General features: G+C 36.5%; 1 protein-coding gene across 3 annotated transcripts in view; it reads right to left on the bottom strand.

Annotated features, from left to right (window-relative positions):
- The window catches only part of LUZP2 (leucine zipper protein 2), a 495099-nt gene that overhangs the window by 63827 nt on the left and 412089 nt on the right, over positions 1–19183 (bottom strand). For all 3 annotated transcript variants that reach the window (XM_042958956.1, XM_042958954.1, XM_042958955.1), the window contains exons 8-9: positions 16838–16912; positions 6952–7119 (exon numbers count right to left, since the gene is read on the bottom strand). In XM_042958956.1, the coding sequence (XP_042814890.1) occupies positions 6952–7119; positions 16838–16912 (243 nt within the window). The remainder of the gene's footprint in view (positions 1–6951; positions 7120–16837; positions 16913–19183) is intronic.

The following is a 19183-nucleotide window of genomic DNA, read 5'->3' as shown; positions in this document are numbered from 1 at the left end:
TGTGGTAACTGGTGAGTTTTGGACCAGGAAGATGACCCCGTGGTGGGGAGGTGAGAACGACCCAGAAGTCCCCAAGAGGCACACTGCCTTGGAGTCACGGTGAAGGCAGGGCCCACGTACACCTTCCTGATCATGCCTACAGAGGGACAAAGGCAGAGAGAAGCCGAGACCTTCCTGTACTGCATGCAGATACATCAGCCCTTAAGAGGAGAGGAGAGAGGAAGGAAGGAGGCTGGGAACTGTCTTTGACTAACATGCCAAGGTCTGTGTCTGACATTTTTCTCATCTTATTTAATGTTTCCAGAAATGCTCAGAGGTAAACATCATTACCTCCACGTAAAGTGAATCCTAGCTCTTAACCTCCATATCATGCAACTGTAAACACCAATGGCATTGCTGTATTAGAAATTCATATTATTTCACTTAAAAGTAGACCTTTTAGTAATATGCCTCCTGTTCTTCCTCATACACTTATATATTTCCTAAATTACACAAAGTCACATTTAATACTTTATAATAAAATGAAAATAATTAAGGGAAACAGTATAATAAATACATAAAAATTGTTAGTTTTTTTCAGAACATGTCATTAATTGAACAAACAGTTTTTAAAAATAACTATTTTGCCTTTACTGAGCACTTAGTATTCATGTAGCTCTACCACATAAACAGAAGACAAAAATAAATATGTTGATCACATATTGTTTGTATATTATGATGCACAGTAGACCTATCCTAAACATTCAACGCACAAACACATAAGCCACACTCATACATACACGGTTAGTGTTATTTACTAACTCTGGGGTTAGAAGAACCCTGATTTGTAGTGTTTGTCAACTTCAATGGCATAAATACTACTCATTTTTCAATCTATCAACTTGATATTATTGGATATGAATTGGAAAGGTATCAGTGGCACAGCGCTGTAGTATTTTCACTCTCTGGACCCAAAAGACATAATATTCTCAAGAAAAGAGATAATATCATAATGTGGTAGTTTTGGTATTTACCATGTTTGCTTATAGTAAATTTTACTTAATTGTAAGTGTATATAATTAATATTTAATAAGGGCTGTGGTTTAAGAGCTGATTAGGTCAAATTCTGAAAATTTATCAGTTGGCTTTAAAAGAAATTTTTTTTAATGTTTATTTTTGAGAAAGGGAGAGACAGAAGGTGAGTGGGGGAGGGGCAGAGAGAGAAAGGGAGACAGAATCTAAAGCAGGCTCCAAGCTCTGAGCTGTCAGCACAGAGCCTGATGCACAGACCACAGGATCATGACCTGAGTCGAAGTCAGATGCCCACCCAACTGAGGCACCCAGGCGCCCCAGCAGTTAGCTTTTAAAAGCAGGTATGAGCCGTGGAATATTCACATTTCTAAATATACAAAATGGCTCGCATATTCTGTTGTTTTGTACTGATAACAATGGCATGAAAATGTCACGGTCCTCAGCCCAAATGTATATAATAAAGAGAGGATATCCCAATGAAAAGTAAGAGGTGCTCTTTTACCATAAACATTCCACTATTAAACTACACATAAAACCATACTTAAGTCATGTCTCTTCTCTGATGTCCTTTTGGTTCTCATCTGTTTTCACTCCACACTGTCTTATCAGGCAACTTAATCTACTTCCAACATTTAATTGCCATCCACGGTGATAATGCTAAATCCTTTATTTGCACTCAGATGTCTTCCCTGAATTTCAGATTCAAATGTTTAATGTCTGCTGCATACAGACATTTGATTGCATGAGAGACCTCAAACACTTAGCATGTTGAAAAACAAACCAATTTGAGTTCTCCTCTTGCCTTTTGCATCACAGTGAATGAATGCAAGCATTGAGTGTTCTTCACTTCCTGCCTTTATGGATCCCACTTATATATAGCAGTTCTATGCCCCCATTAGCTCTGGAACCCTGTGCCCATTTCTGCACCCTAGATCAGATCACCGTCATTTCCTGCATGGATCAATGAAATAGAGTGTCACTGGTTTGTTTGTTTCCACTGCACTTTAGAGTTATTTTATTCAAATGCGGATCAGAGCTACTGGCTTGAACCTTTGCTCTTTGCCTCTCTGTTGGAACATTTTCTACATAAAAAATACATAATCTCATAACAAAGACATAATCTCATGTGCTTTTGAATCCAAGTCTCCTTAGTTTTTATCTTTAATGAAAGCTATTGAATTCTAAATACTAAAAACAAACAAAGTCCTGACCTACCACATACCCCTTGCATTTTTTCTCCCCTCTCTCTTTACAGAGAATTAGCCTTCAGAGTCCAAAAGGTCAGGGTTGTGTGATTTCAAATTTGCATCCCCAATGATGATCCCAGGCCTGTCTTACAGATGGAAAACAATTTAATTGAATAATAAGCCCATAATGAGCACTCAATAATATATGTTCTCTAACTTCCAAATAAGGAATATATCCAAGAAGAGGAGCACTGCTATGGATCGAGTATTTGTGTCCTCTAAAATTCCTGTTAAAGCCCTAACCCCCAATATGATGGTATTAGGAGATGGTCCTTCTGAAGGTAATTAGGTTTAGATTAAGTCCTGATGGTGGGGTTCTCATGCTGGGATTAGTGCCCTTATAAAGAATATAAAGAGAGAGAGAGAGAGAGAGAGAGAGAGAGAGAGAGAGATCTCTTCCCATTCACACACGTCTAAGAAAGACCATTTGAGCACTTAGCTAGAAGGCAGCTGTCTACAATAGAGAAGAAGGACCCTTATCAAGAACTGAATCTGGGACCACCTTGATCTTGGGCTTCACAGCCTCCAGAACTGTGAGAAATTAGTGTCTGTTATTTAAGGCACCTAGTCTATGGCATTTTGTGGTAACAGCCCAAACTGGCTGGAAACACAGCAAGTGTCATTTCAAATGAATTCTGTAGAAACATCATTCTGGACACTGACAAATGTAGAGCAAATCATGGAGCTAAAGCACAGTCATTTCCTTTAAGGAGAGAGGAATATGTAGCCATCACTGTATTCAATGTATGACCAAGAGCTGTGAGGGATAAACACCGTGCTATCAAAGCACTGAGAATAGAGATAAGTAATTTTAACTTGGAGGGTTAAGAAAAAATTCACTCAGATTAGAGAGAAGCAGAGAATGGAGAATATAATGAAGGAAAAGAGGCTGACTGACCTGACTGAGGGTTCTCAGCAGAAACATAAAAGGCATCTTCCAGAATTAAAAAAGTGGAGGTTATCAACACACTAATTATTTTTTAGGTTTTTGCTAGTAGATTCGTGTAATATTGAACTTCCCACCTAATGAAATCTGTGCTTTTAAAATCCACAGTGAACAATATATATATTTAATGTAATAATGTGTATATTACATTATTGTAATAATGTGTATATTACATTTATTGTAATAATGTGTATATTACAATATATGTATGTATGTATGAATCACATATGCATATACACACACATGGATAATACAATGACAATTTTGACTGAATTATCAATCTTCTTTCAGAAAAATAAAATAAAATGACATTTTTTGGGGGGAGGGGTGGGGGCATTTTGTCTGTTTCCAGATGTGAGTTGAAAATAGCTTACTTGAAAATGTTTCACAGATTTCAGGAAAAAGCATTCAAAAGTTGAAGATTTAAGAAACCAAATGGAAGAAGATGAGACCAGTCATAAGTCGTGGAAACGGGGATTATTTGTTTTTATTTTTATTTTTTAATGTTTATTTAAAACATTTAAAGGGAGGGGCAGAGAAAGCGGGGGGTGCAAAGGATCTGAAGCAGGCTCTGTGCTGGCAGCAGAGAACTCACGAGCCTCGAGATCATGACGTGAGCCAAAGTAAGAAATTTAGGAGCCCATATTTGTAATGTTCATGTCACAACAACACTCTGCTAGGCACTGAGGAAACTGAAGCATAGAGAGGGCAAGTGATGCGAGCCTCTCACAATTATACAGGCATACCATCACCATGTCCCCGTGGCTGCAGTTAGCCAACTCTGAAGATGTACCCGTTAAATGCCCTCATTTAAACGTTCCATTTTTGCCCGGGTGGCTCAGTTGGCTAAGTGTCCGACTTCGGCTCAGGTCATGATCTCCTGATTTAGGAGCTCAAGCCCTGCATCAGACTCTGTGCTGACAGCCCAGGGCCTGGAGCCTGCCTCATATTCTGTGTCTCCCTCTCTGCCCTCCCCACTTGTGCTCTCTCTCTCTCTCTCTCTATCTCAAAAATAAGTAAACATTAAAAAAAATTTTAAGTTCCTTTTTAATATATATAGAGAAAAGGTTCCATGACTGAAGGGTTTCTCTTATATACACCCCATATGACATCATACCATTCAGGATTTTTAAAACGTTATCTGAGGTGCCTGCATAGAGATTAAGCCCCAAGTATACATAAAATACAATCTCCACCACTAATGAAAAGATAAAGAATGAGGACAAACCAGAAACCGTAGAGAAGCTTTTAATGCCAATCCATAAACTAGAATGCTCTACAATACATTAACTTAGATTTACTGAATTTTATCTTAAGCAATTGGGTTTTTCTGTTATTGTTTTTTGAGAAATGACCAATTCCGAAACCAGGCTCATCTAAATGCTTCCTACCTTTTTCTGTGATAAGCCAAGGGAAATAATAAATATTTATTATTTATTTCAATGACAGGACCTACATTTATTCATAGTAAATCAGGTAAGTAACAATCAGTAATTTCCTTCACACAGTCAGGGTCATAGAGAGCCCAGTTTTAATTGGGCCTAAACAAACATATTTTGACTTGGAGACAAGTGTTGTGTGCCCACAGAATTACAAAGTGCTTTGCCCAAAGTCATCAGATTTAATAAGGCTGAACCTTTGCTCCTCCCTTAGACCAACAGTAAGGAAGTAGAGTGTGGCTTCCTGGTGGGTGGGTAACATTGTGTGAGAAGCTGGGCATTTTACCAGTAACCAGTTTCAGTGAATTTCTTCAGGGTTTTTCCGAAACATAAAAAATATACTATTATGCAACTTTCTTCCTGAATTTGTTTAAGTAAATAAACACTTTAGACCTAGAGTTTTCAGAGGCAGGAAAAAATAAAGAAAAATATTGGCCTAAACATTTTAGAGATCCTTAGGTATACAATAAAACTAGAATAAGATTAAATGGAAATACATACTTTAAATGATTTTTGACAGAGAAACATGAGATTATACAGACTAAATCTGTGCAGTCCACACATTGATAACAGCTAAAAACATTAGATTTTTTCTTGTTTTTGATTCAGAAAATAATATTTCTCTAATCTGCCATCTGTGCACACCTCTTTTAATCCAAATGTAAGGAATCAGAGTAAGCAGTAAAAAAAAAAGCTCCAAATGTACTACATCACTGTGTAATTGCATCAGTGGTTCTCGGGTGTGTCTGGGCTTTTAATGTTTATTTATTTATTTTGAGAGAGAGAAAGAGAGAGCATGTGCACATGTGCACGGGCAGGGGAGGAGCAGAGAGAGAGACAGGGAGAGAGAGAATCCCAAGCAGGCTCTGCGCGGACAGAGCCTCATCCCATCTCAGTAACTGAGCCTGGTCAGTAAGGGTGAGATCATGACCTGAGCCAAAACCGAGAGTCGGACGCTTACCCAACTGGCCACCAGCTGCTGCCCCTAGAATACTCATTGTAAGAGTAAGTGTCCTAAGGCAAGTGATAAAAGAACCAGCACTCTCAAATATACTGCCTGAAACTAAACTTTCTGTAATAACTCTTCCAGATTGTCAGGATTTATTTAAAAGGGAGCCTGTAAATAGGAGGTTCTGACAACTGAAACAAAAAGCAACAAATGCCCCTCTGCCCTGTCTAAGGGAGTGTGGTGGTGCAGAGTTGGAGGAAGCTCTGCTTAACTCAATCGTTCGCAAAATCTCCTGGGGAGCTTTTAGAAGCTACTGATGAGTAGAGCCCAACCAGAAATAATTTAATGGGTTTGGGGCGAGTACCAAGGGTGAGGATTTTCTTACAAGTATCTCAAGTGAGTCTCACGTGTAGGAAGCGTTGAAAACTATGGACTTAATTTTTTTAAAAACTATCTACTTTTGGAATGATAATGGTTATGCCCAAGAGAAAGTATTTTCCATATTAAGCTTCTGGTGTATACTGGTATGTGATATAAGATGTTTTCTTTGGGTGCCTGGGTGGCTCAGTCAGTTAAGCGTCCAACTTTATTTTTAATTTTTTTTTAATGCTTATTTAATTTTTTGAGAGAGACAGTGATCAGGGGAGGGGCAGAGAGAGAGGGAGACAACGAATCTGAGGCAGGCTCTAGGCTCTGAACTCTCAGAGTCCGACGTGGGGCTCAAACTCACAGACTTTGAGACGACCTGAGTCAGTCAGACGCTCAGCCGACTTAGCCAGCCAGGCACCCCAAGCGTCTGACTCTTGATTTCAGTTCAGGTGATCTCATGGTTTGTGGGATTGAGTCTCATGTTGGGAGTCTGTTTGGGATTCTCCCTCTCCCTCTCTCTCTGTCCCTCCCCTGCTCATGTACTCTCTCAAAATAAATAAATAGACCTTTAAAAAAGGATATTTTAAATTATAAAATAATTATCATCATTAAGATATTAAGTAACATAAAATTAAATTATATAATGAGAAATGTATTAAATTATAATACTAAGTGATTATAGTTATTATAAATAAAATGTTCTTAAAATATTATTTTAAAATCATTTTAGATTTTAGAATAATAATGATGATTATTTTACAGTTATGTAATCTTGCCTAAAGAACAACTGACTCTCTAGAAAAAAATGATGTCTTCCAATGTTCTCCAAGTGACCACCAAGACATTACAAAGGGTTACTAACTTCTACTTACTTCCTAATCTTTCAGTAAATTTGATACCTTACTTGGATCCACTCTGCTGATCACATAGAATAAAATATAAAGACAGTGTATTATTTGATTATACTTTCAGAGCATGACTAAAGTGTACCTTGATTTTTGTCCTTGCATCAGGAATCATACTGTCAATTGTCCCAGGGGGAACTGACATCTGAGTTGGATTTGTCCTGGCTAGACTCAAAGGGGGAGGCGGTTGATTACGGAACACAGTTGACAGGCAGAGATGGACAGTCTCTTTCATTGCTTTCAGCTGTGAGTCCTATGGAAAAAACGAGAGAGATGACAACTGTTAACATGTGGTTCTGGTGGTCCTTGACTTTATTTGATTTGATTCTCCCTGTCCTCCTAGCCTACACTCATTCCCCACGCAAATGCCTACCAATTTTCAAATGTAATTGCTTAACTTCTAAATTCCGCTATGACGTGCTGTTTAATGCACACACAGTCTGTTTTTAGGAGCTGTGTCTCATGATATATTTTGAACACTGAAATTGAGAGACATGTTACTTGAATGGATATGATTTCAATAATGATAGTTTGCTGACAAGGCAATGTATGCTAGGGTCATCTTCAAGTAGAAAATGTCCTTAGAAACCTGCCTTCTTTCTATTAATATTAATCTCTTTTATTACAAATTATTCACAGGGGCAATGTAGGCCCCTGTGTTTCTCGGATTAGCCTGCAGCACCACTCAATTTCTCCACATATTGGAGAAAACAAATTTTGTTTCTAATAAAACTCTTACTTCCTATGGGCCTTGTTAAGTGGGCCTTGTTACTCTGATGTGATTGTAAATTATAAAATTTACACTTTCTTATATTTGCATAGGATATCACAGTATTTCAAACTCTTTCACATGCGAGAAATAAGTTTATGTTTTCTAACAACTGTGAAACTGGTATCATTATTACTATTTTAATTAAAGAAATGAAAGCTCAAGGTTTTCAGACTTTTTTTTTTCTGCTTTATATCACAAGGCAGACCGAACTAATGTAGACAACTATCTGTAACTCCCATCTTACCACCAGATTCCACTGCTAAAAATATTTTTAAAAGTTGATAGAGTAAAAAAATAATAATAATATAAAGCTGAGTGCAAATCACAGAGAGACCCACCCCCCCCCCCGACCCCCCACCCGGAGCCAAAATAGAGACCTACAACTTTTAGGACTCTTATGGTAACTCAGGGATAATTTTGGGTATGGATGTAGGCCCAAATAGGAATATGTTACATAACCATCCGTCTCAACACATGAGATGTGGTGTTTGGGGCAAGAGAGATGAAGAGATGAGTTACTGGGGTCAAGATCCCTGGACAAGCTGGCACATGTGGAGACGGCACATGCAGTGTATGCACGGATCAGTGGAATGGCGAAGTCTGTTGTCTTCCCGGTAAGGTAGCATACTGCTCAAAAATCTACTGTCTTTTATACACTATGCCAGGAATACACCTCCATGTAGCGTCTGCTCCTCTTTCCTGTTCTATGGCGTAGATCCTTCCCAAGGTCTCCCTCTGAGCTTCCTACTCTTCTGTGGTACATGACAAGATTTTTTTTGAAGACGAGAAACAATGTCTTGCTAGAACATCAGTTAAGACATCTATTTCGCGATAGCAAGAGATTAAAAACAAAACAAAGCAGCAAGAAGAGCAGCAACTTGGAAATATATAAGAAACAGAACCAATGTGTATTTTCTTCTCATTAATATTTCCCTGACAGGTTATCTAAGACAGCATAAAAATCTGATAAGAACTAGGATGGAGGAGTGTTGTTAAGTGGACAGGACATGGCTAAGTTGAATGATGACCTTTTTCCTCAAAATGGTCCCTTTTGTCTGCTTGCCTGAGACCCTAACTTCCTGTCCTTCTTCCACCCCATTACTTTCTTTCCTTTCTCCTTTCTATTCTATCATGTATTTGTCTTCTTCATATAATTTATCTCTAATTTTTAATTTTTATGCATGTATATACACACACACACACACACACACACGTATAAATTGACTATTTTGTTCAAAACTGTGTATTTAGCACTTAACATGATCCTTGACACATTAGAAGGGGCTCGCCAGAAAGTGTTTTGAATAAATGACTTAACCACTTAAGTGAAAGTGTTGTTTCTCTATGTCAAGGAAGGAGAGTGACAAGCTATCTCAATGAAAAAAAAAATGAAATAATCGTTCAAATTTCTCTCCCTACTGGTGCTTTGTTATAATCTCGGCTGACTCTTTTTTTCCCTCAATACGGACTAGAAGATGATGGCATCGTGTGTTGTGTCAGAAGTGAAATATTCCAGGTAGTACTTAATAATTTAAATATGTTTTCTGTCTCACATATTATAGCAAGACAATGGAAATAGAGCTAATATGACAGAGTCAGCAGGTTTGGGCCCAGACTCAAGGTTAATGTGCCTCTGAAATGTAGACTTTCAATCACCTCAGATCATGCAGGAAGGAATGATGGTTATTTTATTCACTGCATTCATACTTGGACCCTCTAAATACACTATGTATATAAAAGTTGGATCTATAACAGGCCTAAGGTATACTTCACCATAGCAAACAAATTTCTGAGTAATGGCTGAACTTGGATGCTGAAATTATATAATAAACTGCATCAAGTTAATAGCTTAGAACATCAATTTCCAGCAAGTGCTGTTCAGGCAAGATAAAATTTCCACTAGAACAATACAGGGGGGGAGAGGTACATATATGTTATATTTTTAATGATCCGAACTTGGTGCGATAATCTGATCTGTTTGCATAGGTCTCCTGACATGACAGAATCAACATCACAATGACACAACCTCCAGCTCACCACCTTTCATGGCCATGGTAGTAGGACTATCTTTGCTCTTCTGTTTCAACCGATTCCTAACCTCTCACCTCCTGATTTTATTTCTTTTTTGAACCATAAGAACTTGACCTGCTACCTTAGATTCTGTCTCTGCTCCTTGATTACACTGTAGATTTTTCCTGCCAGACACCCCAGTTGGCTGTGAGCCACCCTGTCCTCATTTGCTCAGCTGTCTGCCACAAAAACATCTTCCTAGTTAGTTTCTCTGACGTAAGAGAGACTGTTAAGGATACTACGCAGGGTTTGGCTTGACCCAGTTCCATGAGCAGGACTCAGAAAATGATTCTATACCACAACATCATTATATTTTCATTTATACTACTGGATGCAGTCTGTTTTGAAATTGAAGGCTACTGTTCATTTTGAAGTTCACCTTAACAGTATGTCACCTAATGAAATATGATGTAAACTGTATAAAGTATATTTTGCCCAGGATCTTACAACCTATTCCCTCCTAAGGTCAGTCTTGTTTTCGCCCTGCTTTTCTTCTCATTGCACCAAACCCCTCTTCCCACTTTGTTTTGCCACATGATAGTAAAAGGCAAACTTTTTAAGAAAAACCTGATTGTCACAACGCCTTTTATTTATAGCCCATCAAAGATTCCAAACGAATTTGTATCCTAGAGCCTTTACACTTGCTGTTTCTTGTGCCTACACAACCGCTTTTCCAAATATCTACGAGAAAACTTCCACTTAAAATTTCTCTCTCAGTTCACATCTTATCTTCTTGGAAACACAGTCCCTGAATACCCCTTCCTTAAAGTCTCTGACTTTCAAGGAATACCCCTTCCTTAAAGTCTCTGACACATTTCTTACATTAAGTCCTATGGAACCTTGTTATCATTGCAGACTACCTTATTGTTTATATGGTTAGTGTTTTATCTATATCCATTATAATTTAATTTCATTGATGGCCAGTAAAGCATCCCAGTTTCTAACTCAACAAATGTTTGCTCATTTAATAAATAAGGCAAACCCTCCAGAGGATATAGGCTGGTGCTGTTTTACATGAGAAAATATGAAATATTTCTCATTTTATTCTGTATATTGTATAAAGAAAGTATTATTTTGGACATTAAAGTACTGGTGCTTGTGCTATATAGTATGTGAAGCTGATAAGAAATTATTGTGTACACAGATGATCTTAACATGGTGGGAGATTTAGAAGGCAATTTTGTGTGTGTCTATAGGAGGACTCTTCTCAGAAAAATGCGCTTTTTTTCCTGGGAACAAGATATACCTTGCAAGGACAACTGTGCCTCTAATTTCTCACTTCCTAATAGACAGAAATTCACAAGACATTATTCATGCCTCTCTTAATTCATTTACATTAAGGTGTGAGGTCCTCAGAGATATCTGGGTGCAATATAGACTGCTGGCTTTGCAAAGACTACGAAGGGCTGTGAATCCAAATGTTCTCACCTTAACTTTTATTTCTGCCATGAAATCAACTCTATAAATCCTGTAAGGCCATTTTGACAGTTTTGATTCTCTGCTCTAGGTGGAGAGATAAATAGCTTGTTCATTAATTTACGACATTGTATCTTCATTTATCTAGTTACTCAATAACGACCTATTATACTCCTGCTATGCATCAGACACATATGACAAGACGACTTGTTCTTCTTTTCCTACTTAGTCCTGGGAATCTCTGAAGATTGCCTAACGTGCGTCATCTTTGCTATGAATGTAATAGAGTATGCTTTCCTGGGCAAAATTTTGTGAGGGTCCAACGCAAGGGAAACTTTTTTTAATAGGAAAGTTTGAGAGATAGATTTCCATACCATAAAGCTTTTATTTTTTACAGGCCAGTAGCTGAGGCTAACTATAATTCATAAGATATTGCCAAATAAATAATTGTTTGCAAAACCAAGGTTGATTCTTAGATCTTGAGATTATTATTGTGTATATTGGGATAGTAAACTGAAACTTCTTTTATTAAACATGTCGTGAGAACCACGTTAGAGTGTGAAGGTGTTTTCATAATATTTATGAGGTATTTAAGGTTATTTGAAGCCCAGATATAACATTCTTGAGCACTAGGCAACTGAAGAGAGTAAAAAAAAAAGTCTCATATAAAGATGATGGAGAGAGGTGGAGAGCAATTTCATTAAACTGTACTTTTTATCCATTTTGAAGTGAGCTAGCATTTCCACCGGCCTTTATGACTGCAGTTTATGAGCCTCATACATATGGTACAAGAGATTTGTTGAAACCGACCTCCAGTAATACAAAATGCATTTCTAGTTTACTGTAGCAAAAACAGTGACAAGATCCTGAAGGTTACAGAGAAAAACCTGTCACCACAGAGAGGCAGTGTCTATGATCTCACTCACTCATATTAATAATTACTATGCTCACTGAGGGTTTTCCATATGCCAAAAGTTCTCAGTACTTTTTTTTTTTGTTGGATGCATATAGTGTTGTCACTACCCTTATAAAGTAAGTTTTATTATTATTCCATTTTGCAGTGAAGCATAAGGAGTTTGAGGAATTTGAACATGGTCATTCAGTGGAAGACTTATGATTTGAACACAGGTAGACTGATTCTGGAGACCTTTATATAAATACTGCAATATCAAGCCTCTCCTGCTGAATCCAGACTGTGGCACGGTGTGAGCTAGGCACACCTAAGTGGGGAATGGATAGAGATGGGGTGGAGAAAAGCATAGAATGGGTAAGACAAAGGTGGGAAAAAAAAACACAAAAACTAAGTTAACCTGGGGTTCTGTGACTAAGGCCAAATTATAATTTGCCCATGAAGTATTATGTGACCATACCAGTTTATACAACCCACAAGTACTTAAAATATTCATTCTCTGTGCTTCGGAGACCTCCTAGCTCTGCAAACAATTATTTCCTAATTTTTGGTGCCCAGTGAAATGTGAGAGGTGTGGAATCCCAGACCATGATTCATACATGTTTTCGGTTTCCCATACATCCTACTGCATGGTAGTCACAGGACTGGCATGTCAAACCTATGTAGCCATTTCAAACCTGACTAAGTGGATTATTTGAAGTCAAACCAGGGAAAAGATTTAACGTAAGGGAGAACATTCTAACAGAATTGTTAAAAACTTAGAGGAGGCTGGACTGGCTCAGGGTCATAGGAATCCAGTGTCTTCCCAGGACGTAAAGCATGTTATAGAGATTGTGGCAGGGATGTCCAGAGAAAGGATTAAAAAAAATTTTTTTTTTAATGGTCTAGTTGAATTTTAGGATCATGTGTATTCTGATTTTCTGATTCTCTCAACTCTGTAAAGACTTTTTCCCTTTTTAAAAACTAGTATTTTATAGCATGAGTTGGATATAGTCAACATACATTAACATAAATTAGTATAAACTTCTTTTTTCATAAATTAAAAAATATCTCATAAAGCTGGAATCTTGGTAACATGAATTATACTTGACCTCACTTACAAAATACCATGCAGGTTTCCTCAAAACTACTAAATATTATTTTAAATACTCGGAAAAACACAAAATAAGACAGTCACAAAGGAATGGAGTTGTTAAAATATCTAGTTGTTCATTCAAAAGCCTCATTATCAAAGATCTAAACCTTAAGAAGCAATATCATTAGAATTCACAAAATGCCCTTACTAATTTGTTAGTATAATACCTTCTGGATATCCTGTTTGAAAAGTTAGCTATGTTAGCTATGTAATTGTTTTTGGCCATATGTGGTAATGCCTACGTGAGACCCAAGTACCTGGGAAGTAGAATTTTAGCCTGGTTCTTCACAGCTACTGCATAGAAGGGAGATACCTTAAGAACTCCATAATGAATCTGCCTGAAATATTCCATCAACTCTATCCTGTATCAAAACACCCATAGTTGAAGGCAACCTCTTTTCCTTAGAAAACTGCTAAATGTATACAGTGTATAATTTCAAAGCAAGTCTATGATCATCTTACGTGTTTATTTTTTAAAATAAAATGGTTGCTATGCTGTGATCTCCAAAATGGAAAGCTCTTGACAGGAGATAGCATGCTTTCTTTATTTTTTAATGTAACTTATTTTGAAAAATATAGGGGTATATAGAGAACAATATAACAAATATCAGGTAAATATCAATCTGAATTAAATGTTAAAAAGCATCATGTTTATTATATATATTTGTCACATATGGTATTTATTATAATTTTATAAAAATACATATGAAACATGCATATACATATTGGTAATATACATACACACACGGCATATATTATATGTATCTAACGTATATATACAGTGCATATACAACATGATGCATGTATATAATATGTACAATATACATATGTGTGTACATGAATTAAAGACTATTTATCTGTGTCTATACAATTACTAGAGAATTTATACAATTATTAGTAGAAGTATTTTAAAGCATTCTTAGTGTTATTTTACTCCATCTTTCCCCAAGGCAATTGGGTCCTTGAATTTGATATGTATTTTTCTACTTCAGCTATTAGTCTGATATATAATCAAAACAAAATGTGATTTGTGTATTTGAACAATTGTTGAATACTATATATATAATTCTGAATATTTTTACTCAACAGTATATGTTACAGATGTATCAATATTGATATAAATGTCTTTATATTTATTCATTAATATTAAATTTTGATTACTATTTGAAAATGTAAGTATGGAAAATATATAAAATGTATATGCTAATTCTAACAGTAAACATTTAAATTATTTCAATTTGTTATTAATACAAACATTATTGTATTCAATGTCTTTATGCATGTTTCCAAGCACATAGGGATAGTGCAAATTCTAGGATACATACATTTATACTGATTTAATAATTATACTCCCACCACTAGTCTATCAGAATTTGGTACCATCAGGCTTTTTAATTTTTACCAATTTGATGGTGTTGAGATGACATCTCATTGTTTTTATTCACATTTAAAATTTTCTAAAGTTAAGTACCTTTTGTTAATAAATTGCAGTGAAATATAGAAGATAATGAAAAAAGTGCATGGGTCTTAAGTGTACTTTTAAAAATTTATACACAATTTAAAAGAATATTGCTGTTTACAGATTGATTTAGGATTGTGACATCTGTCTCTTGGACTGATCTATAATTTTCCATGTGGAAAATTTTTAAGTCATTATCCCTACAAATATTGCTTCTGTTTGTCATTCTTTCTGGGACAACAGTTATAAATACTTTATTTTTTTTTTGAATTGATATAAATTTCTTATTCTCTTTCTATTTACTTCCCACTTATCTGTACCTTCTCTATATTAGTAAAGGTATTGGACATTAACTGTCCTTACATTTTACTTGTCTTCAGTTCTATTATGTCCAATCATCCAATCTTCTACTGAACAGCATTAAAGTCTTAATTATGTGCATTATATTGTTCTAATTCTAGAATACCTACCTGATTTTTATAGATTCTGAGTTTAGTGAAATATTTTATCTTTTTTTTTCCGTTTTGATTACTTTCCACTATTGTGACACACACACATCATCTTTGTAAAATTTTTGTTTTCTCATTTCAGTCTCTGAATCAGTTCCAGTTATGCTTTCCTTGTTTTCTTTTTGTATACTGATCAGATTGTATTCCCTCTCCACATGTCTAGAATGCTTTCATTACATGTCAAATACTGTGTATAAATGAACCAAAAATTCCCCAGATGATATCTTCCACAAGAAAGGGTCTACCTTTCCAATGTTAGACAGAATTATGGCTGATAATTCCAATCCAATCAAGAATTGATCTCAGGGGGATGTGTTGAAGGCCTAGTAAAATGCAGATTACTCCTGGATAGCCCTGTTACTTTCCAAGATTTTGATGGAGAATAATGTGGTGTTTGTCTCCTTAAGTCTAAAATGCTATGATTGATTTCTCAGATTCAGAGTTTCCTATATTAACATGTGCTAGATATATGACCTAAGTATTACAGAAAATTGCATTGGGTATTTGATAAATGGGTGTGAGGAAACAAAGAGATTATTTTAAAATAACTCTACTCTTTTGTTCTGAATGAATTATGGAATAAAGGCATATTTACTTACTATAATTTTATAAACTTGATTTAAAAGTGAAAAAAAGAGAGGCATTAAGAAATGTTGCCAGATACCATAATTCTGAATTATATAATCAATTTATTCCTCTACGTTTCCCTCTCCATATGCCAATGGAGACAATGCCATGGCCTAGTCTCCATGTATCTCTCATATGAAGAGTACTGAAAAGCACAGGTAGGCATCATATTGGAGTTGTGGTTTATCCTGGCAACACATAATCGTAACACAATGAAAGATTAATAAAACCAAAATGAAATAGGTAGGGTAAAAAGAGGTGAAGAAAATCTTTTGGAATTAGTGGTGATGGCAGCACAACTTTGTGAACTTTAAAAATGTAACTGTCATGGCAATGAATTATGTTTAAGAAAAGCTGTCCTAAAGATGGACAGTCACCCACACTTTCATTATCTTGGTTAGGACAGATTTGTTTAGGACAGCTACCTTCCTGATTCATGACTCTACCTCCAGAACTCTGATTTAAAATTTCCAAAATAAAGTGTCAATGACTACTTCCATTTGTTTCATAACTCATTCAACCAGAGTTAATACATGGCATCTTTGTTGGTGCTTTCAAGCATGTTTATTCGTAGTATTATAGAACAAATGTACCAGTAAGGTGGAAAATGAAGCCATGAACTCACAAGGCTGAACCTTGAGTCAGTTTACTGTAGCAGCAAAAACAAGGAAAGAATTGGGTTCCCAGGAGAATATCAAGTACTCATGAATTCTATAACCATCTTCCAAGCATGGCATCTGGAACTGCATTAATAAATCAAGTGAAGGGGCGCCTGGGTGGCTCGGTTGGTTAAGCGTCTGACTTCGGCTCAGGTCATGATCTCACGGTCCGTGAGTTCGAGCCCCGCGTCGGGCTCTGTGCTGACAGCTCAGAACCTGGAGCCTGTTTCAGATTCTGTGTCTCCCTCTCTCTGTGACCCTCCCCCATTCATGCTCTGTCTCTCTCTGTCTCAAAAATAAATAAACGTTAAAAAAAAATAAATTAAAAAAAAAAATAAATCAAGTGAAGCAATAGGTATACCCTAGTTTTGCTGCTAAAACTGAAGTTGTAACGATTCATGGATGTAAACTTACCCGGTCAAGAGCTGCTTTCTCCAGCTCAATTTTGGCCACAGCTAATTTTCGTTCCAGATCAGTAAGTTGTTGGGCCTGTAAAATGAAAAAAAGCAAATCTTTTTAAGTAAATTCTATAATGTCCCTTTTTAGTTTAAGCATCTTTCATTCATTGCAAAGAATTAAAAAAAAAAAAAACTTGTGAAATCTATTTAGAACTCAGGTTAAAAGTTTTGTATTATATGTGGTTAAGCTTCAGAAAATGGTTTGTTCTGGATTAATACACACTAAATTCTTTACTGGACCAACACATCTAGTTGCTGAGTTCCAGTTCAAGTCCCTGAAAATACTCTGAAATAAATCAGTTATGTTTCTAGTTGTTCTGGACTGAATTTTATTTCCTTAAAATTCATACGTTGAAACTCTATCTCCTCCCACCACGTGGTTGGATTTGGAGACAAGCCCTTTAGAGAGGTAAAAAAGGTGAGATGAGGTCATAAAGGGGTGACTCTAATCCCATATGACTGATGTCCTGATAAGAAGAGACACCAGAGACCTATCTCTCTCCATGCTCACCTGGAGTAAAGGCCATGTGAAGACACAGTGAGACGGCACTCTCTGCAAGCCAGGGAGAGCCCTCACAAGAAAACAAGTCTGCCAGCACCTTAGTCTCACATTTCTTGCCCTCAGAATGGTGAGAAAATAAATTTCTGTTGTTTAAGCCACCCAGTCTGTGGCTTATGTTATGGCAGTCTTTTGTTATGACAGCCTGAGCATCTAATTAACAGCATGTCAAAGACAAGAAGATATATGCTGGTGACTTCTGGAATGAAAGGAGTCTCTCTTCTTTATCAGAGTGAATAAACAGCATATATATATTTTTTTTAATTTTTCTTGGTAATATTGTATAAGGATGTTTACATCTAAGTTCTAATAGCCTCATTTCTAGAAAACGAGAACATCATGAGGCTAAAATTGCCCTAGAGAAGAAAGCAGAGCATAGAAAATAGCAAATAAATGTATTATAGGATCTGGTGAATGAAAACTTCTCAACCAAACCACACATGAAATCAAATGAACTTTGCATTTTCATTAACGTGAGTAAATAAGATTGATTTTTCATTAATTAAATTCTTGTTAGATATTTATATATTGTTATTTAAAAATAAAAGATCCCAATCTTCTGCTTACAGTAACTGGTCTTGGTCTAGTCCTTGTCCATAAACAACTATAAGCTAACTATGTCAGGTTGTGAACCAGGAAATATGGAAAACTCACTGCGTGAGAACTGTCACTATACCAGACTTTTTGCCTCAGGGCAATTTCCTGACCTAGCTGCAAGGGCTGTGGCCCAAGCAGATCACTGTAGTTGTACCGAGCTGTGGAGGCAGAGATCAGAGTTTGGGGATGATTAAATGCCTACAGTATACTGGGAAAAGGAGCAGAGACAGAGGGAGGCAAGCCAGGGCAGCACTTCCAAAAATCAGTTTGTGGGGGTGTTCCTGAAAATCCTTGGCTGAGAAATGGGCTGCACATACACAGGGTGATATATTACACAAGGCTAATCACAAATAACTGTTATATGAGCAGAACAAAACCCACATCAGAGATTGAGCCTTGCAGAAGGTTGTTAGCATTCTAGACATATTCATAAGCCTTATTTACACACCATAGGCAACAAAGGAACAGCCATGCACGAGAGCAGTGGTTGGCAAATTAAAACCCAAAGGCCAAATCTGGCCCACTGCCTGTTTTTGTAAATAAAATTTTATTGGAACACAGCCACCTTTATTTATTTATGTATTGTGAACTCTTGTGCTACCATGGTAGAATTGAGTACCTGCAATGGAGACCATATAGATTGCAAAGAGTGAAGTATTTGTTATGTGATCAATTCTAGAAAATATCTGCTGAGGCCTGCTCTAATATAAAATCTACTTTAGGCCTACCTGAACTATATCTACATCAAAACCTAGATAAGATTCTGGGAGGTCAAGGTGGGGACAGAGTTTTGGAGGTTTAGCTCAGTCAAGTGAGAAGAACTTAGATATGATCTTGGACGTTAACATATCTGCACTTACAAAGTATAAAGCCAACTCTACATCAAGGCAATACCAGTATTTTAACTGCATTGTTCGACAAAAATTAACAATCTTAAAAGCATATAAAATCCAGCATCTTTCTAATGTATAAATGACAATGTCCAGCACAGAATAAAATCTTACTAGGTATTCAGAGAAATGAAATATATGACCTAAAGTTAAACAAAAGAACAGATAATGGTAGCCAATGAGCCTGAGGAAACAGCTGAAGAAATGAAGCTTTCAGCAGAAAACCACCCCTTTCAAGTTTATTTTTATGCCAGAT

This window comes from Panthera tigris, chromosome D1 (assembly GCF_018350195.1).
Source record: "Panthera tigris isolate Pti1 chromosome D1, P.tigris_Pti1_mat1.1, whole genome shotgun sequence".
Lineage (NCBI taxonomy): Eukaryota > Metazoa > Chordata > Mammalia > Carnivora > Felidae > Panthera > Panthera tigris.
This window is presented reverse-complemented; position numbering and strand designations above follow the sequence as displayed.